This window comes from Lonchura striata, chromosome 2, assembly GCF_050655825.1.
Source record: "Lonchura striata isolate lonStrDom1 chromosome 2, ASM5065582v1, whole genome shotgun sequence".
Taxonomy (NCBI): Eukaryota; Metazoa; Chordata; class Aves; order Passeriformes; family Estrildidae; genus Lonchura; species Lonchura striata.
This window is the reverse complement of record NC_140704.1, coordinates 69,608,056-69,634,760: the sequence shown is the minus strand read 5'-3', so window position 1 is coordinate 69,634,760 and position 26,705 is coordinate 69,608,056. Positions and strand designations below refer to the sequence as shown.

The 26,705-nt window shown below is 40.3% G+C and overlaps 1 protein-coding gene across 2 annotated transcripts in view; it reads right to left on the bottom strand.

Moving 5' to 3' along the window:
• The window catches only part of E2F3 (E2F transcription factor 3), a 41,801-nt gene that overhangs the window by 2,658 nt on the left and 12,438 nt on the right, over positions 1-26,705 (bottom strand). The window contains exons 2-6 of one of the 2 annotated variants that reach the window (XM_085573582.1): positions 8,689-8,800; positions 6,060-6,279; positions 5,361-5,519; positions 2,793-2,907; positions 348-486 (exon numbers count right to left, since the gene is read on the bottom strand). In XM_085573582.1, the coding sequence (XP_085429708.1) occupies positions 348-486; positions 2,793-2,907; positions 5,361-5,519; positions 6,060-6,279; positions 8,689-8,800 (745 nt within the window). The remainder of the gene's footprint in view (positions 1-347; positions 487-2,792; positions 2,908-5,360; positions 5,520-6,059; positions 6,280-8,688; positions 8,801-26,705) is intronic. The other variant, XM_085573583.1, reaches the window with a different exon arrangement.

Here is a 26,705-nt window from a genome sequence, read left to right as displayed (position 1 = left end):
TATACCCATACACAGAGATTTCTGCTTCTTGTGTTGAGATGGATCTTTACTGCTACCATCTTATTTGAAAAATTAAATGGAACAAAATTGTTTCTTTCTTCAGTATTACGTACACTTTGGTTATATACAATATGCAAATAAGAAACTTACTTTGAACAAATTATGCAAATGAAAACTTATCTCTGACTATATCAAGCAGAAATACATAGTGAAAAAATGATACCTTAGCTTTTCACATCTTAAAAAAATAAAGCCAAAGAAAAAGAGTTGGAAATCTAAAGTTCAAACTGAAACCTTTAATGTGAGCTTGAAGAAAGGCCATTAGTATTGCAAAGAAATAATTTTACCTTTGGAAATGGTTTTGGAAATATTCCCATTGTGGTCCTGACTATAGGTTTTCATTGGACTGAGGGCATCGTTTTCCTCTGGGCACAGATAAACTTCAATAGGTCCTTGAGTACTAGATAAATGTATCAACGCACTCTGCTAACAAAACAAACATCAGAATGGTGTTACAACAATGAACACAACAGAATATTGATGATATTGAGTAAATTCTTACTGGGTTGTGAATGTTTTGAGTATAGTTTTACTCATCAAAAGAACCTGAAAAGAATACCAAGCCTTTTTTTTTTTTTTTTTTTTCCCAAGATGTGACAGGTTTGGCTGATGTATCTTGCAGACTGGAACAGAAAAACTTTTCCCACTGTAGTGCACAAATCTCAAAATCCCACCATTTTTGTGTGTCGTATTATAAGGGAAGCATAAAGGATTACATTCCGATCATTTCCTTAAAACCACAATAGCCTGGAGCATTCTGATGGAATGGAACTGTGGGATGCAAGTCACAGGTTTTGTTATTATTCATAACAATAATATTGGATGTATTTGTATAAATGTTTCTGCTTTAGAATGATACCAAAACATCTTTCCCACTTTCCCAAGAGCCTTCAGCACCTACTCAACTGAACTCAGATATCTACATGTAAGTTCACCTATTTATCAGGCCACATTTCCAAATAACAAAAAAAGCCAAACCAGATGCCATTTTCTTCACCCAAACTACTTAAGTCCTTCTATCCCCTCAAGGCAGTGATTTTGATGGTGGTTCTGAATGGGAACTGCCAATTTGTTGCAAGAAGCTACATTTTTCTTAACTTTCACACACTGATGCAATAAACCGACATGACCCAGGCACAGAAAACCTGCAAAGCTGCTCTTTGTGTTATGATAAAAAATCATAAATTAGTCTGGTTATAAATATGCCTGCTGCTGCTGTATTCCATCAATAGTTTTCTAAAAAGCATAAATGTAGGCATTAGGTACCTCTTTGCAGACTTGTTTAAAATACTTTCTTTTGTGCCCTTTGACAAAATGTTCCTCTTATTATTTGGGTTCTGACAGTTACATAACATAATAGACAGCATTTACAAATACAGAGAACAGCAACTGAATGGGGTTTGCCAGGGAAAACAGTTAAGAGTACTTAGGGCAATGCTACAGATAACTGGAGAAAAAGGAGATGGGAAGAGCAGGAGTTGAAGAAGGAAGGTACTATTGAGTGACTGAGGTATGCAAAAAGAAGAACACTGAACTGTAATAGAACGTGTCAGAAAGAAATAGGACCAAACTGCCTGGAGCTGAAAATTAAATAAGGTAAGTACAGAGGATAAGGGTGGTCTCAGCACTAATTTTAATGATTGTGTGCATCTCTCTCTGCCTGCCTGATTTTGCTGAACTAAAAATCAAAACATAATGCCCAGGGGAAAAAAACAGGAAAGCAAACAATAACTGTATATTTATGAATACTGATAAAAGATACTCTTTTCTCATTGCAGCAAAATGATTTATTCTTCCTGCCAAAACCTGCAACTAGGTTCAAATGGGAAAGTAAGGACAAAGGCAAAGAAAAGAAAAAAAGAAGGATGGAAACCATAACGGGTCTAAGCAAGTGCAGAATACTGTTAAGAAAAAAAGTGATAGGGAATCCAGAGTCTGATCCTGCCCACAGGGCACCAGGTATGGCTGAGCTCATTTGGCCTGGTGTAGGGATAAAATATTAATGCACAGCTATGAACAAAACATTAGCAGTGTTTGTGGGGTTAGCCTCATCTCTAGTTGCTCCTTGACTGAAGAAATTAGGTATATTTTTTGAATCTCTAAACGAGCCATTCCTGCCAATTCCCATTTGCCCAACATACTTGGGTCTGTCTTCCCAGCTGAGGATTGACTTAAGTGCCAATGAAACAGAGGGGATGATGATGAAAGAAGGAAGGGCAACCATGTGTTCTAAGAGTAAAACACAAATTTCTACAATATCTGTAATACTTCAGAAAATAAATTTCTACATGAAAACATGTTTCAATAAATTAGGATATCAGTTATATGCATTGTCAAGATGCTTAAAGTGTTGAGTTATCCAATAACTTTTTAACTAAAATAAGAAAGCTGAATTTCTTGTGAAAGATTTTACATTGTTACAAACTAAGGAAATTTCAATTGTCAAGAAAGAGTTTCTCTTTACATAAAACACAGCACAAGAAAATATCTGTAAATAGTGTTGGATTTCAGATTTCTGAAGAAATCCGAAAGTGAGTGCAAAGGAACAAATAACAATCGTTCTGTGTGAATTGATTTTTAAAGTTTCCCCTTCCTTTTCTACAGAAACATTCCTAAAATTTGTAAGAATATAGGATTGTGTACCCAGACACATATCACAGTAAGACTCAGGAGATGCTGCATCTGTAGAAAAATTATACACAACCTGGCAGGAAATGCCAGATTCTCCTTACCTCTACTGGGTCAGGCACTTCAAGTCTTGTTTCTGGAGGAGCTTTCACAACTATAACAGTTTGGTCTTTAAGGCCACTAATTTTTCGAATATCTTGGTACGTCACGTAAGCTAATGTAATCACTGTTAAGGAGTTTTCCAACCCAGGTTACAATATACTCAGGCTATTAGAAAAGGCAGAAGTCCTTGAATTATTTTTCCATTTTCTCATAGGTCTAAGCCCAAGATTTTCAGTTCTCTACACTGTGATTGCCACGAAGCCCTGTGAGAACTTGCCTTTGATGTAACAGCTGGGGCCACTGTGAACAAAAGGGATTCTCTGTGCTGAGTGCTTCTCTCCTCTTCTACATATGAGAAATTACATAAGCTAAGGTTCAACAACCTGAAATTACTCACAGACTCCATGAAGCAAAAATTTTTATGCACTTGCTATCAAAATGCAGAGAGTTGAAAATCACTGAAAAAGTGTATAGGAATTTATAGATGCATGCTATGCAATTGCATACACAGCACCATTGAATCATAGAATGGTTTGGGCTGGAAAGGACCTTAAAAGATCATTTAGTTCCAACCCCTCTGACATGGGCAGGGCCACCTTTCACTTGACTAGGTTGCCCAGACCCTCATCCAACCTGGCCTGGAGCAATTCCAGGGATGGGGCACCCATAGTTTCTCTGGGCAACTTGTCCCAGTGTCCCACCACCCTCACAGTAAAGAACTTCTGTCTAATACTTCATCTAAACCCACCTTCTATCAGTTTAAAACCATTTCCCCTTGTTCTGTTATGACATGTCCTTAAAAAAAACTCCTTTTCCAGCTCTCCCACAGACCCTCTTTACGTACTGGACGGTGCTATACAGTCTCCCTGGAGTCTTCTCTTCTCCAGGCTGACAAAAATCCTAATTACAGTTTAAATTTGAGAGGCTTTGCAAATATAAATATATAATACATAGAATCTATATAAAGTATGTATAAATATATAAACATGTATGCATCATTCATATATTTATGTATTAATTTATATTATATAAAATTATTTTAAAGCCTATTTAAGCAGCTGCTTTAAACCCCTAGAGTGCAGAATGTCAATTTCTGCATAAGCACAGAATAAATACGAATATTTTACTGTTCAATATTTATTTGTCAAAATGACAGTGTTTTAGGGGTTACTACATGGTGAAGCCTCACATACTGATCTATGCAACTGAGATGTCAAAGTGCTTTTGGCTGTGAAATGAACTGTAAAATGGCCATAATCTCATGCATGCAGTTCCAGCTCTTTAGTTTTGTCATCTGTTCCCTGGCATAACATTTGCGGCAGAGAAATAAAAAGCCTGACTTATTATACTTTTTGGTGGTGTGAATGTGCCCTGTTTCTGGGCAGTACAAGAAGACAGACTGCCCAGGCTCCAATACATCCTGCATCTATCTGGGATCAAACAAGTCAAAAGGCAAAGTGACAGGCCATCATCTTTCACCCAAATGCCTTTTATCAAGGCTTTTACCACTCGTTAAGTAAGGTTTACAGAGTTCAACCCCACAGGATTCAGTGCTAGAAAAATTCAGAACTGTCATGTTCAGTTTTGTCTTGCTTATGTCTCTTCACATATTATGCTCTTAGCTAAAGGCAGTGCTAATCCTACTCCCCATGCCACTTCATGATCTTTGGTTACACCAAAATGGCTATGAAATCCAGTCAAAAGCCAATGTTCACATATTTCAAGTACTTTTTACTGTACTCCCATAGTTATTTCCTGTCCTTCAGAACAGAGAATAAATCCTCTTTATTAGATGCTATTTAAACACTACTTATTATATATAATAGTAAGTTTTTACATCAGCATTTGATAAAATGCTTTCTTTTGTTGCCAGTAGGTGGGAAATCCAAGGAAAATGACCACTGGTTAATTACAAAGTGCATTGACAGCCAAAATAAGTCATATGAACCTTATGCAATTTAGTATTGCTATTACATTAAATTCAGCCTAAGGTATTCTCAGCACTCATAAAAGTTTTATCTATATTTTATTTTAGATTCTGTAACCAGGAATCTGAAACTTTGTTGCAAGTTTCAGACTAAACCAAATAGCAACTTTATTGTCCTCTCTGTGCCTTTAATTTATATACATATCTTGAAATTATTTTAAGCTTAAAATTAAGTAAATTTTTAAAAAGTAATGACTAAAGTCTGTTATCTTATTAGACTTTCTCTTCATGCGTTTATAATTTCTGAACACATAAAACTGTGGTTTGCTCTAGGCTTGGAAAAAGTGCAGGGCTATTGGATATCCTCACTCAATCAGTAAAGGTTCTTGGTTCTACTGTATGTGAACACAAGCGTTAAGTCTCCTTAATGTATCACCTTTTCTGTTTTTCCTTTCCACATTCCAGAAGCATTACAGGTTCAAGCTGCTTAAGCAGCTTTAATATCAAACCACATTAAAACCTTTTCAACTTCCAGGAGTTTCTGATGCTTTCTTTCTATGACATCACAGAGAGGAAGTATCCTAGTATTACAGGGCACAGCAAGGTGGCTCGGCAGCTTTGGAGGTTTTGGGAAAAAGGATATCTCTGATTCTCTGAGTCCTCCGTTAGCAGCTTGAGGTCCAGGGTGCAGCTTTGGATTAGCTCATCCAGTTTCTTCTCTTCCTGAGTCAGTTCGGTCACCTCCTTTGTGAGGCCCTGGCGCTGCGCCAGCATCCCACCATCCTCTGACAGACTGCAGCCCCTGCAGACACAGAGGAAGACTTCTGTAAAATCTGCCCCTACACCATGGTAAAGGGGAGAGACAGGGTTTTACACTGCTGATCAAGTTCTTCATCCTTTCTCCCTAAACTCATCCCTAACAAGTCAACATAAACTATGCTTTCCAGAAAAAGCATCTATTTATCATGACAGCACATCTTGGAACTGACACCAAGATGTAACAGTTGAATGTTTCTAACTACTTCCAAAATCTTGTTTCTAACCACAGCTTACAAAAACCCAAGAAGGGCAGTAGGTAGAGACACATACCTAAAACTTAGTCCATGTGAAGAAGTAAATTAATTAATCCACTTTTCAAACAAAATGCTGGTTTCTAATTTCCCTGACAAATGCTTTTTATAAACTTTTCTTAACAGAAAAATAGAACTTTATCCTGTTGGAGGGCATTTTGGATGATTGCTTAGAGCAAAGTCTTAGAACGAAAAATGGGAGAAGAAAAACACTGCTGCCCTGTGATAGTGAAATCAGCCAGCAGGGATGGAAAAGGATAATGAATACTTACATCCACTGAATGTTGTTTTTGGATTTTTTCTTAATGAGATGGATGCCTTCCAGTACATTAGTGATATCGTAAATTCTCCTTTTTTGCACCTTGAGGACCTCTGCTGCTCTGTTCAAATCTAGGACCCCATCAGGAGATTGGCTCAGCAACTGAATGAACTTCTTTGTAAGAAGGCCAAGGGATGTATCATACCGAGTCTTTTCTGAAGGAGATTTTGGAGCTTGGAAGGAAAAAGAAAGTTAAATCAATTTTTTCTCATTTTGGTTTCGAAAGCAGAAACCAAAAATGAAATTATATATATTACAGTTACTTCTTTCATTTTTACTGAAGAAATTTCTCATACCTTGCATTAAGACATAGCTTACCACTCCATATTTGTATTTCAAGATGTACTTTTCCAAAAGTCACAGGTACATGAGCAAATATATAAGTTTTTTAAAATGCAAATATTTCCAGTAGTCTGATAGATACATATGGAAATATTCTGCTTAGGCTTTTAGTGTGTGAATTCATAATAGTATTTTTAGTATCTATTTATCCTGGCAGCAAACCTAAAAAATCCCCTGTGATCCTCCTTCATCAGTCTGATAGCCAGCTTTCATCAGGGTTTGATTTTCCCCTCATGTGAGATAAGTGCTTCATATGCAATTAAGCAGGACTTAGGTGTACTTCAGTGGGTGAGCACAATGACAGATTCCATCAGTGTCAGACTCCACAGCTTGAGAAAATTCAAGTGAATTAGATGAGATTGATGTAAAATACAATTTATAATCATCATCGCTCCATAACCAAGCAATGTTTAAACTGGGTGAGAGTATCTATATCTTCTAAATTAGAAATCAGCAAATGGCTTGGACCAATTCATGGTTTCCATGCATAAATGCAGCATCTGTATACTTCACAGATGGGCTTTTAAGAGTTTAATACTTGGATCAGAACGATTCCTAATTCTAAATGTTCGAGGCCTTTCTGTCAAGGGAAATGAGCCAGCCATTATTACAAGTCTGCTGGGTTGGTACATCTCAAACCATTCATTTGCTTCCAGTATTATGCAGGGTAGAACTTGGGCTTATTTGGTGGTCTTTTTCGTGTTTTCACAGGTCATGTCATACATTAAACTTCAGAAGTCAGTCAAAACTGAAAATCCCACTGAAGAGTGAACTTTTACATTACCCTGAAATATTTTGAAGAATACAATGGCATTTCAATGAAAACCAAGATGTTGCATCTTTGCAAAGAAAATCAGCTAGCTGTATTTATTTGGGTAGATTCAGGGTTTGTCTGCTCTAGGAAATGGAAGAATATTCATATAAAGGCTTGGCTTGGAAGTGGAACTTGGAGATCATCTAGTTCCACCCTTCCTGCCATGGATAGGGACACCTCCCACTAAACCAGATTGCTCAGAACCCCATCCAACCTGGCCTTGAAACATTTCCAGGGATAAGGCATCCACAGTTTCTCTGGGAAACCTGTTCCAGTGCCTCACCACCCTGTGAGGAAATAATTTCTTCCCAACATCTCATCTAAATCTCATTTACATCACTTACATGACCTTGTGGATTTAGAGCAAGGGTGGTTGGTTTGTCTGGGTTTTGTTTGGGGCTTAGAAATGGGTAAGAGGATCAGACTGATAATGCCAAGAAGTGACTGCAGTCCTACCTAAAACCACTTGTGCTCCTCATCACATACTAAATTCTTTGTACAGGTTTATCAATGCTGCAGCAGTATTTTATGTACCAAACAGTACTGAATTTCTACAAGAATTCACTTCAGTTTAAAATAGGCTTCATATAGCTACTGAAGTTTTGTTTAATTAAATCAACTGTGGTTATTTAACTCCTCTGTTTTAAGTTTGTATCTTCAACTAATTTCACTTTTCCTATCTGCCTCAATAAAAAACAGCAGACTGGTGAGGAAGGATCCTTTGGCATCTCTTGCTCTGATATCCACTACCACTGCTCCCCCAGTCCTCTCCTTGCCCCATCTGGCTCTCTCTGCCAGCCTAACTCTCCTGCTCAAACCCCCCAAATAGAAGAGCAGGGTTATAGCCCCCAGTTTCTGCTGCAAGAAGCCCACTGCCCAAGGCAATGCAGATGTGCAAAAATTAGTACTTAGAGCAACTAGGCAGTGTCTAGAGTCCCACTGCAGGGACAGAAGGCAGCTCGGATGCCACAAAGAGCATTTATTGTGCAGTGCTGCTGAGGCACAGCTAACACTCTTTGCAAATCCCTGCCCAGGGAAAGGAAGCCCTGGCAGCCAGCTGCTGCAACTCCAGCAGCCAGGGAGGAGGCTGGCCTGATGAGCCTTGCCTAAACACTGTGCATTCCATTCCATCACAGCCACCTTCATTCCTCAGCATCCACCTCTCTGAGCACCCCAGCATCAGGTCTTTGGCTGAAGGGCAGAGAGAATGCAGGATTCCCAGCGGGCAGAGGGACACACCTGGCAGCCAGGAGCCTCTGCAGCCTCTTAGCACCTCTGCAGCAACCCCTGCATGCTGCAAACGTGCTGGCCACTGCCCAGCTGGGGGTTGGCTGAGTTTGTTGCACACATCTAGGTGAGGACAGCAATAAACACACTTTAAGATAGGTAATGCAGACTGATGCCAGTATGTTATTAGTTCCCTTACTTTTTGGGCTATCTGGACTTCTTGTTGCAGCTCTTCCTTTCCCCTTTGGAGTCTTTAGTCCTTCCGCAAGATACTGGTGGCCACTTTCTCCTAGCTCCAGCCTTCGTTTTGCCTGTTAAAAAAAAAAGTATTTTATTTAATTGATGGATAGTTAAAAAGTATATTTCACTTTACCAAACACAGTATTGGTACTATGGGAAAGGTGAACAGTAATGAACTTTTCACAGCAAGGTATCAGTACATGTTCATAGCCCATATGCATCATAATGGAATCCAAATATTTACTGGAATCCTAAGACAGACTTAAATATATCACTCAAAAGCTAGGCTGATGAGGTTTTTATTTGAAAATTCAGCGTTTTTTTTAGATTTGAAAAGGAGAGTGACAATTGCATGGTGTATTTCAGTCTACTCTGGACTTTCTTGAATAGGTATGAAAGATTTCAGCCCTTACTTGAGTTGAGAACATTTCATTTAAAAAAAAACAAAGACAGACTCTCAAGCAACCACATGTATGAATCCACAAACCTACATTTCCTTTGAAAAGCTCCTTATATCCATCTAAGTTTCTGCAAAAGTAGTGCTAGTGCAAGTTATATTTTTCCCTTCACTATCTGAGAGGATGGCTTTGAGGGGACCAATAATTTCCACTACTATGAATTTCCCATCAGTCAAATACAGGACACAATACCAAGAGCAGCATTGGACAAGTCTTCTCCTCTGCCTCTCAAAAACTTGTCCTCATCGGAAGCACAACCACCACATTTATTTCACATTAACTAGCACATGTGCTGCCTAAATTAAAGTAAGGTATAGCAAAAGCAGTATTAGGTTATGCCTGAAAATCAGCTAAATGTTGCATTCAGCTCAAAGGAAACACATATTGAATAATGAAAATAGTGAATGAAACCATTAAATTTTGCAACACACAGACAAACTACAATGAAAACTACCACCAATATGAATTCTGTTCCTAGACAGAAACACAATATACTATCTTTGGAAACAATTCTATACCCTTCCCTGCCACTCAGGTTACTGAAATTAAATCTGGGGATACTTGTTATCCTAACAATAGAAAGCACATTACCAGGAAGACACAGGAAAAAGAAGTTTTATGTCTAATCAAGTTTAGACAAATAACTGATTCTAAAGAATGTTGTTTATTCAGTTAGGTAGCATAATTCAGAGTAGATTATTTACTTGTTTTTTAAGATTCACTCCACAGGGCTGGATAATGTCTTGCTCTTCAGTGAACTAAGACAAAACAATACATTCTCCTATGGAGTTGTAGACAGGTATTTCTGTATTGTGGATTTGTCTTACGCACTTTACTTTGGGTCTGTGACCAACAGAAGGCTCTAAATAAAGTAATTTATATGCATTTATTTATGGATAACTGAATAACATCTTTCTGTTGGACTCTGCTTGCAAACCTCAGGCTTATTAAAAGGCAAGTTAAAGCACATGAAACTCATACAAGCCCATGGTGTAACAGCATGTGCAGAGCACTCAAGCCACTCTTCTCTGCATATTGTGTGAAGGGGCATAAAATTCAATGGCAAGAGGGCAAAACTGAGCTGCATCCTTCTAACCAACACAGGCACCATACTCCCAGCAGACCACTGGTGGCAGCCTCCAACACCATGAAACACCTCTGCTCCTTTCAGCTCTGTAATCCAAGGACACAGATTTCTAAAAGGACAAGTGTTAACAAAAGCATCTAGCTAATGTAGTTAGCCAATGTAATTGGATTAAATTAAGATTACACCTATTCCACAAAGAGAAATACATTTCACACTTTTTTATCCAAGTGTTTTTCCACCCTGAGAACTGTAAGAGCAAAGGAGGGAGGGGTGAAAAGGGAACAATTCAGGGCGTGGGAAGACTAGGCCAAAGGGATACAATTAAAGATAAAAGAGAATCTCAAAACCAGATGTGAGAAGGAGGGGCAATGCTTAAAACATAAAATCCAGAGATTTGCAGCTCTCTCCATCAAAAGAGAAACTTAGGTTTGGATTATACATCAAAACTTTTTGTCTCAACTTGTTTGCAAGACACAAACAGTATTTTCCCTCTGCTTTTGTGGTTAAAGACTTATATAAGTTTTTCCCGTGAACTTCAAATAATCTGAAAGAACACAGACAGCATCCTTTGGCTGCACAGAGAGCAAAAGCCTGCCTGCATGTGCTGTGGCTGCGTCCTTGTCAGGCTCACCAACATGGTCCACCTACACACATTGTAGGGTAAGTGAAAAAAATACCATATGACAGAGAGAGCTCTACAAGACAGCTGGTTTTTAGGATACAAAGCATACAGGAAACCTGAGAGATATATAGAGCAAAATATTTTAGTGGAGTTTAAAAGATCCTGATTACTGACAGGCAATTTTAGGAAACCCTGAGGAATGTTTAATTTCAGGCCAGATGTTACACGTCACTCAGCAAGTCCTCGCTTCCCCTTCCTGTTTTACAAACTTCATAACTGATAAGATGCAGGACTGAAGTGGTGTATTCTCTCAATTTCTTTTTTCATGAATTACAGACTAAAGATTTCCTAGTGTTGTTTTGTTTGCACTAGAGATCCTTGGTGACTCACAGTTTCTCTCCCATTTCCAAAATTATTCATAGTGCCTTCTGATATCTGGCTTCTCTTCAGAAATCTCAAGATCTGCAATCAGCAGAATCCCCAAGCCTTTTAAAAAAAATCTTGATTTGTGTCACTTATATTTGCTACAGCACTATATTTATTATTTGCACTATTTATACAAATTAGTATTATTTGTCCTTATTGCATTACTTTATAAATCAAAATATGCACAACCATCTGACATGGTAAGAGGGACTTGCTAAGAAGTAACAAGCCAAAGGAGACCAGCACAAAGCATCCCCAAGGACAGGAACAGATAGGAAGCAAAGGGACTAAAAATTTCTCAGTGACATGAAACCTGAGTGCAAGAAATGGCAAGTCAGATTCTTTAGGGAGATGGTGAAAGGAGCACAAAATACATGGAACTATGAGACAGGTAAGCCACAAACTGGTACATTGCAGCAAGAGACACTAAAGTAACAGGAAAGCATGCATCCCATTAAGCTAAACCGGATACCTGCCAACCCCTTGGTCCAGATGTAAAAATTGTGCCATCAACTGCTTTAACTCAAGTTTTTCTTCCAATACTATGAGCAATCCCTGATATAGGTACAACTACAGACCCACTGTTCAGTGCAGACCACTAAAAACTGGTGGCATCTTGAGTCCTATGAAGGTTTGTTAAAAAAAAAAAAAGAAATCTAGATAGCTACCAAAATCCACATCAGAGGCAAACCCTCAAGAATGTATTTCCTAAGAACGCTTGTCTCTAGAGAAAAATAGTTTTAAAACTCCCAGGATAAGCTAAGTATTTTCAAGTACACAGAACCTGATGCAATTCACTTTACAATACTCAGTCTCATGGATTAACTTTCAAGAGGAGGTTGGAGGAAGGTTATGCTTATAGAAGAGCAGAAAAAGAAAATTAATTGACAAAAGGGGTGGGAAAGGTGCAAATGGGAAATTATAGCCCATTCCCTTTAATGGGCTGGTTTGACTTCATGGCTATGTGGGTCTATCAGGCCACTGACACCACCTCTGCTGCATCCTCTTTCCATCCTTGCTCACCTGGTGCAGGCAGCACCTGATGGATATGTCCCCATCAGCCCCACAGAAAGCTGGTTCAAGAGGTCCCTACCAGCAGTAACTTAGTCCTACTCCGAAACAGAAATGTTTTTTCTGCTGGGTGGGTGATGAGCATGCACGGAGAGCTGCTGAGAAGAAGCAGTGTGACACCCACCCATGCCCCTTGGAGCATCAGACTGACATTTGAGCAGCTTCACTGTCATGTCACACAGCAATCAACTTCAGTTCTTGGGGAGAGAAACTGGCAGCAATTAGATATAAAGAAATAATTTCAGAGTGTTACATTGTAACAGACAAGTAAGGGCTAAGCATCAGGTAAGAGCCAGCACAGGGCTTTGCCAAAACAGTAGAGCACAGTGCCCAGGTGGGGCAGACATCAGTTTTTGAGGACTGCATCATATCCAAGCAAAGCCTTTATTTCTCTGAGAATTATATTTTTGAGGAAAGGAGCAGTAAAACACTTTTTAATTCTTTCTGATGATAAAATCATGGAGAATAACTTTGGCAAACTATGCACGCTAGAATTTGTCCAGCTAGATGTGTCTCTCAGCTTCATTATTGGACGCAAGTTAGTTGTGCTGTTTGCAAGAGACAGACCTAAGAAAAATTACACTACCAGTGCTACCTTCTGAAAATCTTTTGTCTGAAATATTGCTGCACCCATTAGGCTTCAGCAAGCACATTAAACTTGCTGGAATGGTCTGAATTGAGCATATTCTACTACCTCAAAACCCAAAATTCAAAGTCATTTGGAAAAGTGGAGTCAGAACATTTTCATTACAAGTGTGAAGTGCCAAATTCCACTTCAAATTCCCGTCACAGCTCTTGGGCCTCCCAGGCTGTGCACATCTCATCTCCTTGGAGGTCCTGAGACCTATTAACATCCCCTGCTCCCCTAGCAGGAATTCAAGGTGTATTTGAGGAGCAGCAGTCTGATTTAAATACAAAAGGACAAAAGTTCTTCTCATTCTTTTCAGAATGAGAACAAAAGTAACCTGGGACAAAGCCTGCTGAGATGGGGACAGAAGATTAAAAACCCCAAAAAACAATGGGATGAGGAGCTGAAAAGAAACTCCAGTTTATGGTCGACTGGGGTGGAAAAACAAGAAGATTGGAAATGGCCAAGCATGGCAAGGAATAAATTGTTTGTATTAAGTAATAGCTGATGGCGAATTAAGCAGCAAGGCAGAAGAATGTGTCTTAGGGCTCAGCTGTGGGTGTCTCAGAGCTGACAGGAGTAAGATGGGCAAGTTAAGCAAGGGACCATGACTAAGCCTGGCGTAGTCTCTAGAAGATATTACAATTGCTAGGGGCAGATAAAATGGCAGCTTGTCTGTATTTTACCACAATGCTGATATTACTGGGGAGGGGATGCAAGTCTTTCCAGCAAGCACAGATAAATTTTGACTGCAGCAAGGAAGCCATAGCATAGGTTCTTTACCAATCCCCACACACTTTGCACAGGCTTTCTTCCACATGTCCTAAATTAAGCAGTCACTTAAAAATACAATTTAAAAGCTGAGGTTCTGGAGGCATGAACCCTAGAAAGCTGTTCCAGAGGTCAGGAGCTGCAGAGAAGAAAGCAAATATATTACATGAAAGGGCAAATTAAACTGGAGCTTGATGAGGAAGGAATACAGGAGAGGAAGCAAAGGAAAAAAGACACCTTGGGGAGAATGCAGAGAAATATTCATACACTAAGGAAGTGTCTCCACTGAATGAAGGGATACAGGCTGAGCATTTAGAACACACTCAAATGAACAAACCCTGGTATGTGGAGAGCCTGAGTGTCTGCCAGAGGGCTGCACCCAGCTGAGGGCACGGCAAACATTCAGGAAGACTGGAAAATAGGGAGAGGTGCAGAGAGGAAAGCAGAGGAGCTCCCAGTGAGGAAGGGGCTCAGCTCTGCTGGTCAGCTCACAAGCAAAGAAACACCAAAAGTAGCAAAAAAATGCAAGAGCTTCAGAGTTCCTGCCTTCAAACTCCTACTGACAATTCACTTCATACCCGCTGCCTCATTGCTCTACAGAAATAAATTTGCAGTTCAAACTCCTGGAAGGGAGAGGGATTTCCATCTTCCATGAAGAAATATTTACGCCAGTGGTCTACACACAGATACCATTAATTTGTACCATACTACCCTCGGTTTCAGTAGTTAACTCTGACAGTATAAAACATTTAAGAAGAGGTTTCAGGAAAGAATAAGAAAATAAAGAAATAGCTGGGAATTAAACTATTTGCATGTAAAAGACGACAAAGCATGTCCTTAAAAGGAAAAGTTTTGAAAGTCCTCTCAAGTCTTCCCAAAGTGTTACCTCCCTATGAAAAGCAGGCAGTCCCATACAGAGGAACAAGACCAGGAATGGCACTCTTAATGAAAACATGACCTTAAAATTCTGGTTTACTCATAGCTGTTCATAAGACTGAAGTAAAAGAACACAAAAAGATATAAAAAAATAGTACCTTGAAAATTGAATACATTGTAAAATCAACAGAAGGCAGAAATAAATAATTTCAGAGGTCTGAAATAATAGCTACTTATTCATCAGGACTATTAGCTGAGTAACAAGCAGCTTATATTTAAAGTAAAATTTAAAAATCTTTTAAAGCAAATGAAAACACAGTTTACAGAAATCATCCTGATCATTCTAATTCAACACAAAAGCCACAAATTATCTTCTCATAAAACAGCAATCGTATATGAAAAAGGACCAAAAAGTACTAATATACCAGTTTCTGTTTCCTAAGTTATCACCTTGTCTTTCAGCTTATTATAGTTTTGACTGAGGGAAATTCTTCCCTAGACCTTAAATTGAAGTTATTAATTCAGCTACAGTCCAACGGTTTGTTTTTAATGTAGATGAATATTAAGAGAAAATCCCTTTTATACGTCTTAATTTGGTTTATAATTCAATAAGAGGCACATCACAATTGCCAAATTAAGTGACATTCTGATCATACGCAGTCCCTCCCCATTAGGTATTTGACACTGAGGACTGAAGGCTGGTCTGTTACTCTGTTGAAGTTTCTTCCAAGCCCTAATTAAACCATCCTATTTCTATCGATTTTCCATTTTCATGATTCCCTGTTCAAGTAAGGAAGAAGTATCCAAGAGTCAAGGAAGCCATGAACTGTAAGCACTTATAGAAGAAACCACACAACTTTTATTTAGCTCCGAAAAGTTAAAATGTGGGTGGCCAACTTTCAGAGGCAAATTCTTGTTTGAAAGTGGGACTCAAACTAGAGGAACTGAGTGGTGGCTTTTCCTTCCCAGGATGAACGTGCAGGAAGAAGCAATGCAAGTGCCATGAGTGCCTCCCAGTTGTTGCTGCAGAATATCCCACAAAGCCCTTTCTAACACCCACAGAAAGGAATACATCAGCTTTCAGGCATGCTCACTGCTCCCATGTTAGTGGCACTGCACATCAATGCCACCCCAGTGAGGCACTTCATACTCTCATCTCCAGCCTGGCTGAACAGAACATTTTCAACTGCTTTTAAGTGAAACACAATGGCCCAAACCAAATCAAGAAAGTACTGAAATGTAGCAATGAAAAATGGTGATTTCTCCCTACACTTGCAGGTCACTTTTACTGAAGCAGGATTATACTCTTAATGTACTAATTACCTTTGATTTTCATCCTGATATCTCATGTGACCTGGCTTGCCCTCTGGTCCAATAATCTCAGAGGCACCAATGTTAACACAATTCTGACAGCAAGGTAAGTGGACAACCTGTTGGACATCACTCCATTTTAGGTTTATAGGTCTACTGGAATGCCATGAGATCAGCTCCACACCCCACCACACTGGCACTCAGTATAGCAGCCAGTGGCAAAACGTGCAGCTTATCTTGTTTTCCCACTCTGCTGCAGTACTTAATATTTTCTTTGCACTAAAAGAGGAAGGACATGACAACGGTTGTGCAAGACACAAACCAAAGCCTAAGCCACGTTTCTGGCCTCAAACCAAGAGAATTACACCTATGCTGCATAGGAAATGAATCATCTGAGATCTTTCTTAATGCAATTTTTCCACCAAATACGAAACAATTACTTCTTACTGGAAGCAATGGCTTTGCACTGTACTAAGGTTGAAAGCTCCAGTTACCACTTCATGTTGAAATATGAAAAGTTGTTTTCAGGAAACTGCACCCAGTTTTCATCTCAACTGCTCAACTGCCCAAGGTGAGGAGTGCGTGTGTCTCTGGGCAGTCCTGAAGCTCACGCAACCTCCATGCAACCCCCTGATCCCAACAGCTGCCAGGGGCTGAGCTGCACCTCCTTGGTTAAGGTGGAAGCTGTGGAGACAAAATTTCCAGAAATGTAATGACAAACACCCAATGCTCGCATGCAGAAGCACGGCCAGATTAACCAGCATCTGGGGTGTGGAATCCTGACCACAGATTTTTGGGGATGTGTCTGGATGCAGCAGGATCATTTCCCTCCTACTCCCTGGAAGAATGGCCTGTGCCTTGTTGATAAGGCTGGACCTATCACTAGCAGGCTCTAACACCATCCTACAAACTGGTGTCAAAGCTACCAGCCCATTTGCCTACCCCATTCCCAAAAACACCACCTCAGCAAGGCTGCTGCCTCCAGAGCAGAGCTCGGAGATTTTCAGTTGTGGTTCGCATCAGTGATTTCTTGCCACGCACATCCTTTGAAGAAAACAAGATTTTCACAGAACAGGCCTGATGCTGAACTTGCAAACTCATGGCAAGCAGCTGGGGGGTGGAGGGGGGGGTGGAAATGATGGGACACAAACACAAAGGGGACAGGATGTCACAGCAGACCAGCCATGTAAGAGATTTCTTGGTGTTAATTTCTTTGTATTGCATTTATATGTAATAGCTCCACCAACACAAGTCCACTTTTTATGTTACCCATTGAGATCAAAGTAAGCCAAATAAGGAAGTGATAGTTCAATTCACATGGTGTATGGCAGGGCACGACATCTCAGTGTGGCTTCAGAGCTGCTTACAGTGTTTCAGCCCTTCAGGAGACTTTCAGCCTCCTGAATAGCAAGGCTAAACTTGAACCGGACCACAGGAAAGAAATCTTTCCCATAATTTTACAGTTGATCTCAAAGAAAAACCATTGCAAAGCAAATCAGTCTCAAAATACATCCTACAGAATTTTTTTCTTTTGTATTTAAGGATTATTTTTTCTTTTAAACATCATCAACTTCAAAATAAGATTGCAATTGGATTTGTTTCACTGAGCGGTTTCCACTCTATGTGTGGAAATTAGCACAGCTACTTCGAAAAGAAAAACTTTTGAACACTGTCAGTTGTCTGCCAAATTGTCTATTAAACAAACAAGCCCTGAGATTGGGGGAGGAAGGACACTGAGAGCTGGAGAATATAATAGGATGAACTTCCTGGTAGGAAATTCCAGTAAATGCCACGGAGCATTAGATAAACAGGCTAAAAACTAATAGCAGCATTCTGAGCACATATATTGACACAGGAATCAGGAAAAGTGTAATTCCTCGCTTACAAAATGTACAGAATATAATGATAAACCTCTCTAGGAAGATGTAACTAGTAAGACTGGATACATACAAAGTGAAAAGTGAGGAGAAAGAGGAACACAAAGCCACACCAGGGCTATCTCAGTGTAGGTGCTCTGTAATGGTGTGCAAGATTGGGCTTGCTTTACAAAGTTCGCTCACTAAACTGCCTAAGCCACAGCATCTTGAGCTTTGTTTTCCTTGGATACAGGATCCCTACAAGAGAGGACAATGTCTGTGGAATTTCACAAATGAAGTTTCTGGAGTGTAGGTTTTCATGTCTACACGTGTCTGCAGCTCACGATGTCCCACCCTAGCACTCCAAACCTTTCTATATTCCATACAAAGTAGCCATAACAAGTTATATCAGAGCAGAACCATGGGACCGCTTCACTTGACTCACTGAGAGGTGATTCACAGGGAACCAACAATCTTGAACATTTTTTCAAAGATTAATGACGCTAAGAATACTTATGTAAATACTTCAGAAACTAGAAAACTACAACTAGAAGGTAACAAGTTTTTAAAACTCAGGTGCACTTGAGCATTGGTGTTGGGTATTCACATCCCCAAAGCAGGTGAATCATTCCTTAAAAAAGGTCAACACCAATCCTGACTCCATATTTTTAATTCACTGTCTGAGGTACAATGGCTCTTACATCTATCTGCTTTTTCAATTAATGTAATTAGTAATGAGAAATCAGATCTTAAGTAGCAAAACCTTTTATTCTGAAGTATTTTCTTAACCCAGTTCCACCCAAGTATAAAAGCATACAGCAGGATTCCCCAAAAGTAATAAATGGACTTTGAATCCATTTAGGGTGATAAAAATATTATCTAGTTTCCAAAGGTCGCTGTGAAAGTTGACAAAAAACATTCAGAAGACCCAGACAACATGCAATGATTTGCATTTACAGACTCAGACAATAAGAAATAACGTAGAGTCCTAAGCATCTACCATAACACAGTACAGTTCTGTACATTACATAAATTGTGAGTGTTAGTTCACTTTAAGGGAGTCTCAACACTGTTCAAATAGATTAACCCTGATACGTTATCTTTGCACCTACAAGTAACCATAATGCTGACTTTGCACAAGAGATCGATTTATCATTTGCAAGTTAATTAAGTATCGTTTCAAAAATTAAATTACCAGCATTATATACAAAAAAATAATCCTTACACAACTTTGATGAAGTTAACACAATAACCTCTTCCACACACCAAACCTCAGAGTAACAAAAATAAATAACAAGTGTCAAGAAACAGGAAAACATGGTTTACATATCCAAAACCAGCTATTCCCAGAAGGAGTCGGAAAGGAGGCTCCAGATTAGCAGAAAGCCAAGAAATAGATAAAAGATCATAAGAAGAGAGCAAGGGTGATAATCACAGATAGCAGGGCCCTAAAGACCCCAGTTATGGCTGACAGCCTCCTCCACCCAAGATCTGGAGCTGGTACTACCATCAGAAGGTTTCTCTTCAAAGCACCTCTCTTTCACTACAAGCTGAACTTGGTTTTCACCTAGCCTGGGTTGCTAAACTCTAGAAACTGATGACTTCCTCCCTCCCCACATCAAGGTAGGCAGCTGCTGCATTTACTTTTATTGCACAGGTCAGTTTGGCAACAGTTTACATGGCTGAAATTGCACAGAGATAGCCAAGTTCCTGACATTTTAAATGCTGTGTAATGTCACAAAGAACAACTAATCCACTGAGCTTTGACTGTGATGCACATTCTACCTTGGCAGTGTTTTATCAATGCATCAGCTACCATGGAGCAGAACAACCTGAGGTGCTGGCAAAATGACAACAAACTGATTTCAAATAGGAAGTTTTACTTACTCCCACTGACAAAGAGGGAATAAAAGACAAGATGGCAGCGGGCCTTAAGTGAAGTGAGTAAGTGTTGGTAGACTAAATAATTTTATTTTTCACATTTAAGAAAATTCTGTCATGCACAGGACAATCTAAAAAAACTGATGTGACAGCCTAATTTACAAGACAATAAGCAAAACAGATGGTTTTCCAGGGAGTCACAGGAAATCCATTACCTGTGGGAAAAGACATTAAAGTTGCTGTTCTTAGATTATATAGGATATTTTCAAACCATTATCCCTTTTGGCTTTGGTGGAGCAGAAAATATTCGGTCATACAGACAAACAAGGACCTTAACCTCTGTGAAAACTGACTCAACACCAGACATAATCTGTCCCTTCTACTTTGCATTTTTTACAATGCATTTCCTAAATGAAACAACTTGAGATGACCTCTTCAGAAAAATTAGTAGCACCCTGAAGTCTCAAATTTTAAAATTAAGTGAATTTGCATTCTTCTCTTTAATCTACACATTTTGATGAAAGAATCTGACTTTCTAATATCACCTCCTACATATCATAGACCCTAGTTGCTGTGCTATTGTAGCCAAGGATAAGAATGCAATTTTAGAATCTTTGTTATGAAAATAAAATGAACAAACACCTGTCAAGAAGTACCATAAACACAGTTGCTCCTACCAAAAACGCAAGTAGAAGTATTTGCTAACCTCAAGGTTGCTCAGAGTTGAAATTACAGAGCATAACTCTACAGGAGAAATTACAGCAAAACAGTCATTGTGTCAGAACTGGAAGGCATAAACTCATTATTTTCCCCTCATTTAAAAAAAATCAGATTTCCACTTCGAGTTTGCATTGTTTAAGCTTTCAATATTAAATGTGCTCAAGTTCAACAACTTAAGAAGTCCTTTAACACCAGAATCATCTCGGGGAGTGGCTGAGGTGGGAAAGCACCTCTGGAGATCTAGTCCACCTGCCACTGCTCAAAGAGAAGGCAACTAGAACAGGATGCTCAGGGCTGTATTCAGTTGGGTTTTTAATATGGCCAGCAACTGCAACTCCACAACCTAAGGGACCTGTTCAAGCATACCTTTGCTGTATAATCTTCTGTTTAAATGGACTTTCTTCATTACAATTTTTGCCCACTGCCTTTTATCCTGTCACTGGCTACCAATGAGAATGGCCTGGCCCAATTTTCTTCACTCTCTCCCATCATGTGTTTAAACGCCTCCAGGTGCAACAGTCCCAGCTATCTCAGCCTCTTCTTCTATATGAGATGCTCTGAGGCTTTAACCACCTTCATAGCCCCTCACTAGACCTGCTCCAGTATGTCCATGTCCTCTCATAACAGGGAACCCAGAACCGGACCCAGCATGTCACCTGTGTCTCACCAGGGTTGAGCCGAGGGAAAGGATCTTCTCACTCTGCAGAGCTGCTTTCCAGCATGTTTGTTCTAGCCCATGCTGGTACCTGGAATTATTCTTCTGGAGAGGCAGGACTTTGCACTTCCTTTTGCTGAACTTCATGATGTTCCTGTCAGCCCCTTCCTCAAGACTGTCAAAGTCCCTCTGGACAGAAGTGCAACCATCAGCTGTATCAACTATCAGTCCCAATTCTGTATCTCTTACCAATCCAGTCACTCCTTAATATTAATTTTATAAGCAAAATATTGCTTAAGTTGCACTGAAGGGCATTTTCTTTATACCTCAAATAACTCATGTTGCCCTGCTTAACAGCATCTTCTAATTTCAAGATCTCTCCCTTGCAAATATTAGTACTGAATCACATTATGTCATTTTAGGTATCAGTCACCAAAAACTGTTGACTGAGGCAAAAGTATCCCCACTCTTGCTAAGTTTTTTGTACATGCCAGGATGCAAGCCTCAGTGCCATGGCCTCTCAGTGTTGTGCTGGAAGCTGGTGTGCAGTTGCTTGTCCACTACAGACTTTTCAGAAGTGCTGCTTTCCAGGATACAGGCCCCCTTTCATAAGGCATGGCTTGCATTCCCTGTGCTCTGGCATACAACTTCGCCTTTTGCCGTACTAAAGACACAGTGTGTCTGAATGTGCCTACAGAGCAAGCTGTGAGAGCTCCATTATCATCTACTATTCTGCTGGCAATTACTATCAGTAACAGTTTTTTTGTTTACTTCTGTGACAACGATGAAAGCACTCCATCATATTGGGATTAGTGAAAATACTCACTGGAATCAATCAAAAGGACACTTTCCTTCCACTTAGCCAATTTTTTAAACCAATTTCATATTGAAAGTTACTTTTGTTAATCAAAATGCTTTACAAAATTAAATGTATTTTCTATAAGCCTCATTCAAATGCCAGACAGCTGTACTTTTGTTAACTTCTAGCTTTTGGCAGGAGAAGAAGGGTGAAGGTAGGAAGAGCTGGCTGTGGGATACTGCTGGTAAACACTTTTGGAAACACCACAGGCACTCTTTGCAGTGCTGTATACAGAAGAACTCCATTCTCATAACTGCACACTACTCAAAGCCCTACAGAAAGGTTTATTTCAAGACTATTGGCCACCCCAACTATTCTGGAAGTCTTACGGGCAGTGGCACAAGGCTGGAAGAGCAGAATGTTAGCAGAGGGGCAAAAGAGACAACATCTGGATTGAAAGCAGAAATTTGTGCATCTATTTGTGAGCTTTAATTTCCTTTGATTGTAGCCTAAAGTTCAGAGAAAGTCCCATTTGGCTTCTTGTACTGTGGCCTTCCCCCTCTTTCCTCTTGCACTACCTATCCTGTTGCATAACTATGCAGCTATTAGAACTATCCTGTAGGCAATGGACAGCTAAATGGGATTTTCCAGAAGCCTGGGGAAGTCTTCCAGTGGAATCTAGCACTAAAATATTACCTATTAAAGTCCACACTAAAAATTCCTTTCTTTAAATAACTTTGAAGAGTGAAGAAATCTATCTACTCAATTCAGGCCCATGGGTTCTTCCCCAAACATACCTTAATCTGCTCAGAAGATAAATGACCACATGGTTTAATTGTGCCTTCTTCACAGAAGCCATAACTTTCTCTCTTATGATCAGTACACCTTGATCCTTTTCACTTTCAAATGTAGTCCCACTTATGAGTCATCTTTCCCTCCTCTCACACACCCTTTTCAGTCTCTCCTCTTCATCCTTTTCCTCTTGTTTTAGTAAAAGCTGTAGGTAGAGTGAACTAAAATAGCAAGTTTCACAACTGGACATGAAACATCTTAAATTTAGATCAAATAAGGCCTTCAAAAGTACACGAGAGCTTCCCATCCAGACAGATTTATAAAAGCTACATATAATTATGGAAAGGAGTAGGAATAAAAATAGCTTGTGGACGATGCCCTCTCTCAACAATATATGGATAGGAAGGAGGAGAGCCTACTCTTAGAAGCAGGAGAAAAGGTAACTTGAGGCAGCCGTAGGAAGCCCTCACCAGTCTGCAGGCTTGCTAGATTGCTATAAATCCTTAAGCATGATAGATTCCCATAGAAGCCCTCATTTCCTACACTAATTGTTTTCCCAACCCTAATTCCAAATTATAATCAAACTGTAAAGCTAAGATTACCCCAGAAAACTTGACTATATCTCACTATCTGAGGCTGGAAGTTCTTATCAAAGCTAAAGCAGAGACAGTCTTGGACAAAACCTGCTTTGCCAGTCATCGGTTTGTCTTGGAAGTCTAAAATTCAAGAAAACACAAAAACCTGTTGTCTTGCCTTGACATCCGTAACTCCTACCCTTTCAACAGGCGCCTGCTGATGATAGCAGCAAGAGTAGTCTTACTCCTGAATTTCCTCCCACGCTTTGCACTGGCAAGGAGCCCTCATGCACTCTGTCCTGACTTGGAACGAGTTCTGCAGCCTGGTCCTTTCCACCGCAAACTGGAAATTTCGTGTCCACTTCAGGTAAATACATTTCATTGAATTAAATACAAGAAAGTAAATATGGCAGAGTTACAGTGCTCCTTGTGTAAAACACTGACTTCCAAGATAAACAGGAATGCTACACAGCTTTCACATATTGCTATCCTGCAAGCATTTCAATGCACAATGGTGCTAAAGAAAGTATCAGGAGAAAGATGGAAATTTTGGCAGCTGCTGAGGGGAGAACTGAGGCTCCTGGCAGTGGGCAGCATGTGTAAGGATTGCGAGATAAACACATCAGACCTTTTTCGCAAGTAATCAATAACAAAATAGTTATGTTTGAAAACAGACAACAGATTAAAGTGAAACTCTTATTTCACAGCCCTGTGAGTTACAGGCTGCCTCCAAAGTTAGTTCTGCACTAGCCGAGTTTGTAGTGGAGGTTTACTTACAATAACAATGATACACCTTCTTTTAAGTCAAAGCTGAAATTCAGCAGTATATTCTGGCCACAAAGGCAGAATTCTGCTGTAGCATGGAATAAGCAGGGCCCTGGATGGTCTCGCTGCAATGCATGCTGGCTCCACCTCACCATTTGCGGGGCAGAAAGGAGACTTTGCTATTTGTGCAGTCACAAAACTCAACCTTCCTCGGCCAACTTTGCATGTGGCTGGTGTTCATTACTACCCCTCTGACCAGAAGCTCTATGAGCCTTCCCACCTTCATAAACTACACAACACAAGACCCTCGGCCACAGCTGCTGTGGCTGTTGATTGTAAAAGCTATCCCAGTTGTTATCTCCAAGGATTCTGTGATCTTTCATGCAAGACCACAACTCTACTTTCACCTATTAACAATTAGTCACATTAAAGCCCTGTTTAGAGCTGTACCCGTCAGACTGTACCTGCCAGGGTAGCACAGCCAGTCTTTCCTCTAGAGGTATACCCTGACAGCTGTGATTGCTAAGAAGGCCTCCAGTATTGCAAGCTCACTACATACATAACTTCTAGGCACAAATTACATTTATATCCTCGCCTACTTCAGTGACAGCCATCAGACTGTAATTAAGTTACACGTAGCCTGGGAGCCTCTGTCAGGGACTGAAAGACAAATGTATGAGGTGCAAACAGGACTGAGCAGATTCCCAGTTTAAGCAAATATGGCTTTCCTCCATGAACTGAGGATGCTTTCAGCCATAGTTACTCCTCCATGTGCTCACAAACCTGCTATACTGCCTCCAAGCCCTTCAAAGCTGGAGATGGGGAGAGCGTGTGAGCTCCCCCCAGCCCTTGGGCACTGCTGGCCGGGCTGTGGCAGCTGCATGCCCTCGCTAACCCAAGCAGAGAGTAGTGGTGCAAAAGCTGCCTATTTCTTAACAGAGCCATCTGTTAAGGTTTCATTCCGCACAACTCCACTGGCTTCTAGGAGATGCTGAGGTCACACACAGAGTGAGACTCTCGGTCTGCTGCCACTCCAAGCAAGCGTCCCGTGCGTGGGGAGAGGGCATGGCCAGGGGCAGCCGCTGCTGTCCACCTCCACCCTAACCCCGTGGCTGGGCCAGGGAGCTCCCTGTGCTGAAAACTAATCACTCAGCCAGTGTTAGCTTTCAGCTGGAGCAGTCCCCAGTCTGACAAGCACAGGGCAGGCGTCAAAGCAGGGAGGGAGGGCAGCATGACCCTATTTGTGGAGGCACCAATTTGGATCGTGGCTGCAAGTTGACTCTGAAACCATATCGCCAAAGGGTCCCCCAGCATGGTTCCAGGAAATCCCCTCTGTCATGGGAAGCACTTCTAGTAGCACAGACTTGGTTCCCAAATCATCCTTTCCTTCCTAGCCCGCGAGGCAATTAAGGCTACTCTGCCTATGAGAGGATTACATTTCATTTCCAAGAACGTGCAGATAGGAAACAGCGGGATATTTTAGTGTCCAAGACAGACAGCCGTTCTTGTGCTGCTGAACTGAATGAATACAGCATGTTGGTCTAGGGCACAATGGTGAGGATCAACGGGAAGACCTCTATCCCTCAATAACCTCCTGCAGAAAACCATCATGACTGAAGTGCTTTGCATTTCAATCCCTGCATGAAACTAGTGACCACCTGAAGGATCTTGACATGGTATTTAATCCTCTTCTCCATGTTACTGTCTTCAGAAACACCCAACAGTTTACCAAGCAGCACAACTGCTTAACAGCGTGTGACTATTTAAAATGCTGAAAGCAAGTCTTATCATATCTACCCTAAAAGATATCCTCAAAGTGTAACAAGGAAACTGGAACCATCAGTTAGTAATGTTATCACTCTTTCCTCACAGCAGAAAACAAGGAGAAAAAAGCTAATCAAATACTACCACCTTTCTTCCCCTCTGCTATTGCTTCTCCTAACATTGACCACATTTGTGGTTAAATGCAGGGAGTCAAACTTCCTATAAGCAGTGCTGTTATGGTTCCAGATTTCCACTGTGGTTCAGCTGTATCACAGCTCTGGAAAGGCAAACTGGCGTGTGCTCAAACCACCACCTTCCTTTGTTTGGGTGAAAAAATTCTATATTGTGACTCTAAAAGGTTCTTTACCTGAATCACCTCGCTGGCTTGCCTTCCAAGATTAAAGATCTTAATAGTAAACTTAAAAAAACCACTTTGCTGAAATTGATATTCTGGATAAAAATGCTTAGTAAAAATACTGATGCAATTTCATCACACTATAGGAGATGCATGTAGTGAGTTAAAATGTACCTTCCCATTGAGAAAATACTTTTAATTCAAAGTTCTGGCTGGGAAGATCACTGTACCTGCTCCATGCTGGGGCTCATGTCCACGCAGTCATGGAAAGGCACTCAAATACGAGGCAGAGCAACAATGAGGACAAAAAGCATCATCTATCAGGGAGAGGTGAAGTACATGTAGAAGGCATTCAGCATCACTCGGCAGCAGAAGGAAAAATACATTTTCATATGATTTGATCAACACAAACCAAAGAGACTGGGCTAAATCTGGACAAAGAATCTGACATCAGCTTTTCAGGAGGAAAGCAAACCTTCCAGCACCATTGCAGAGAGGCAGGCAATTCCTTATCTTCTAGGCATGCCACACTTGCACTTTCAGTGGGAAAGTCAGGGTAGCTCT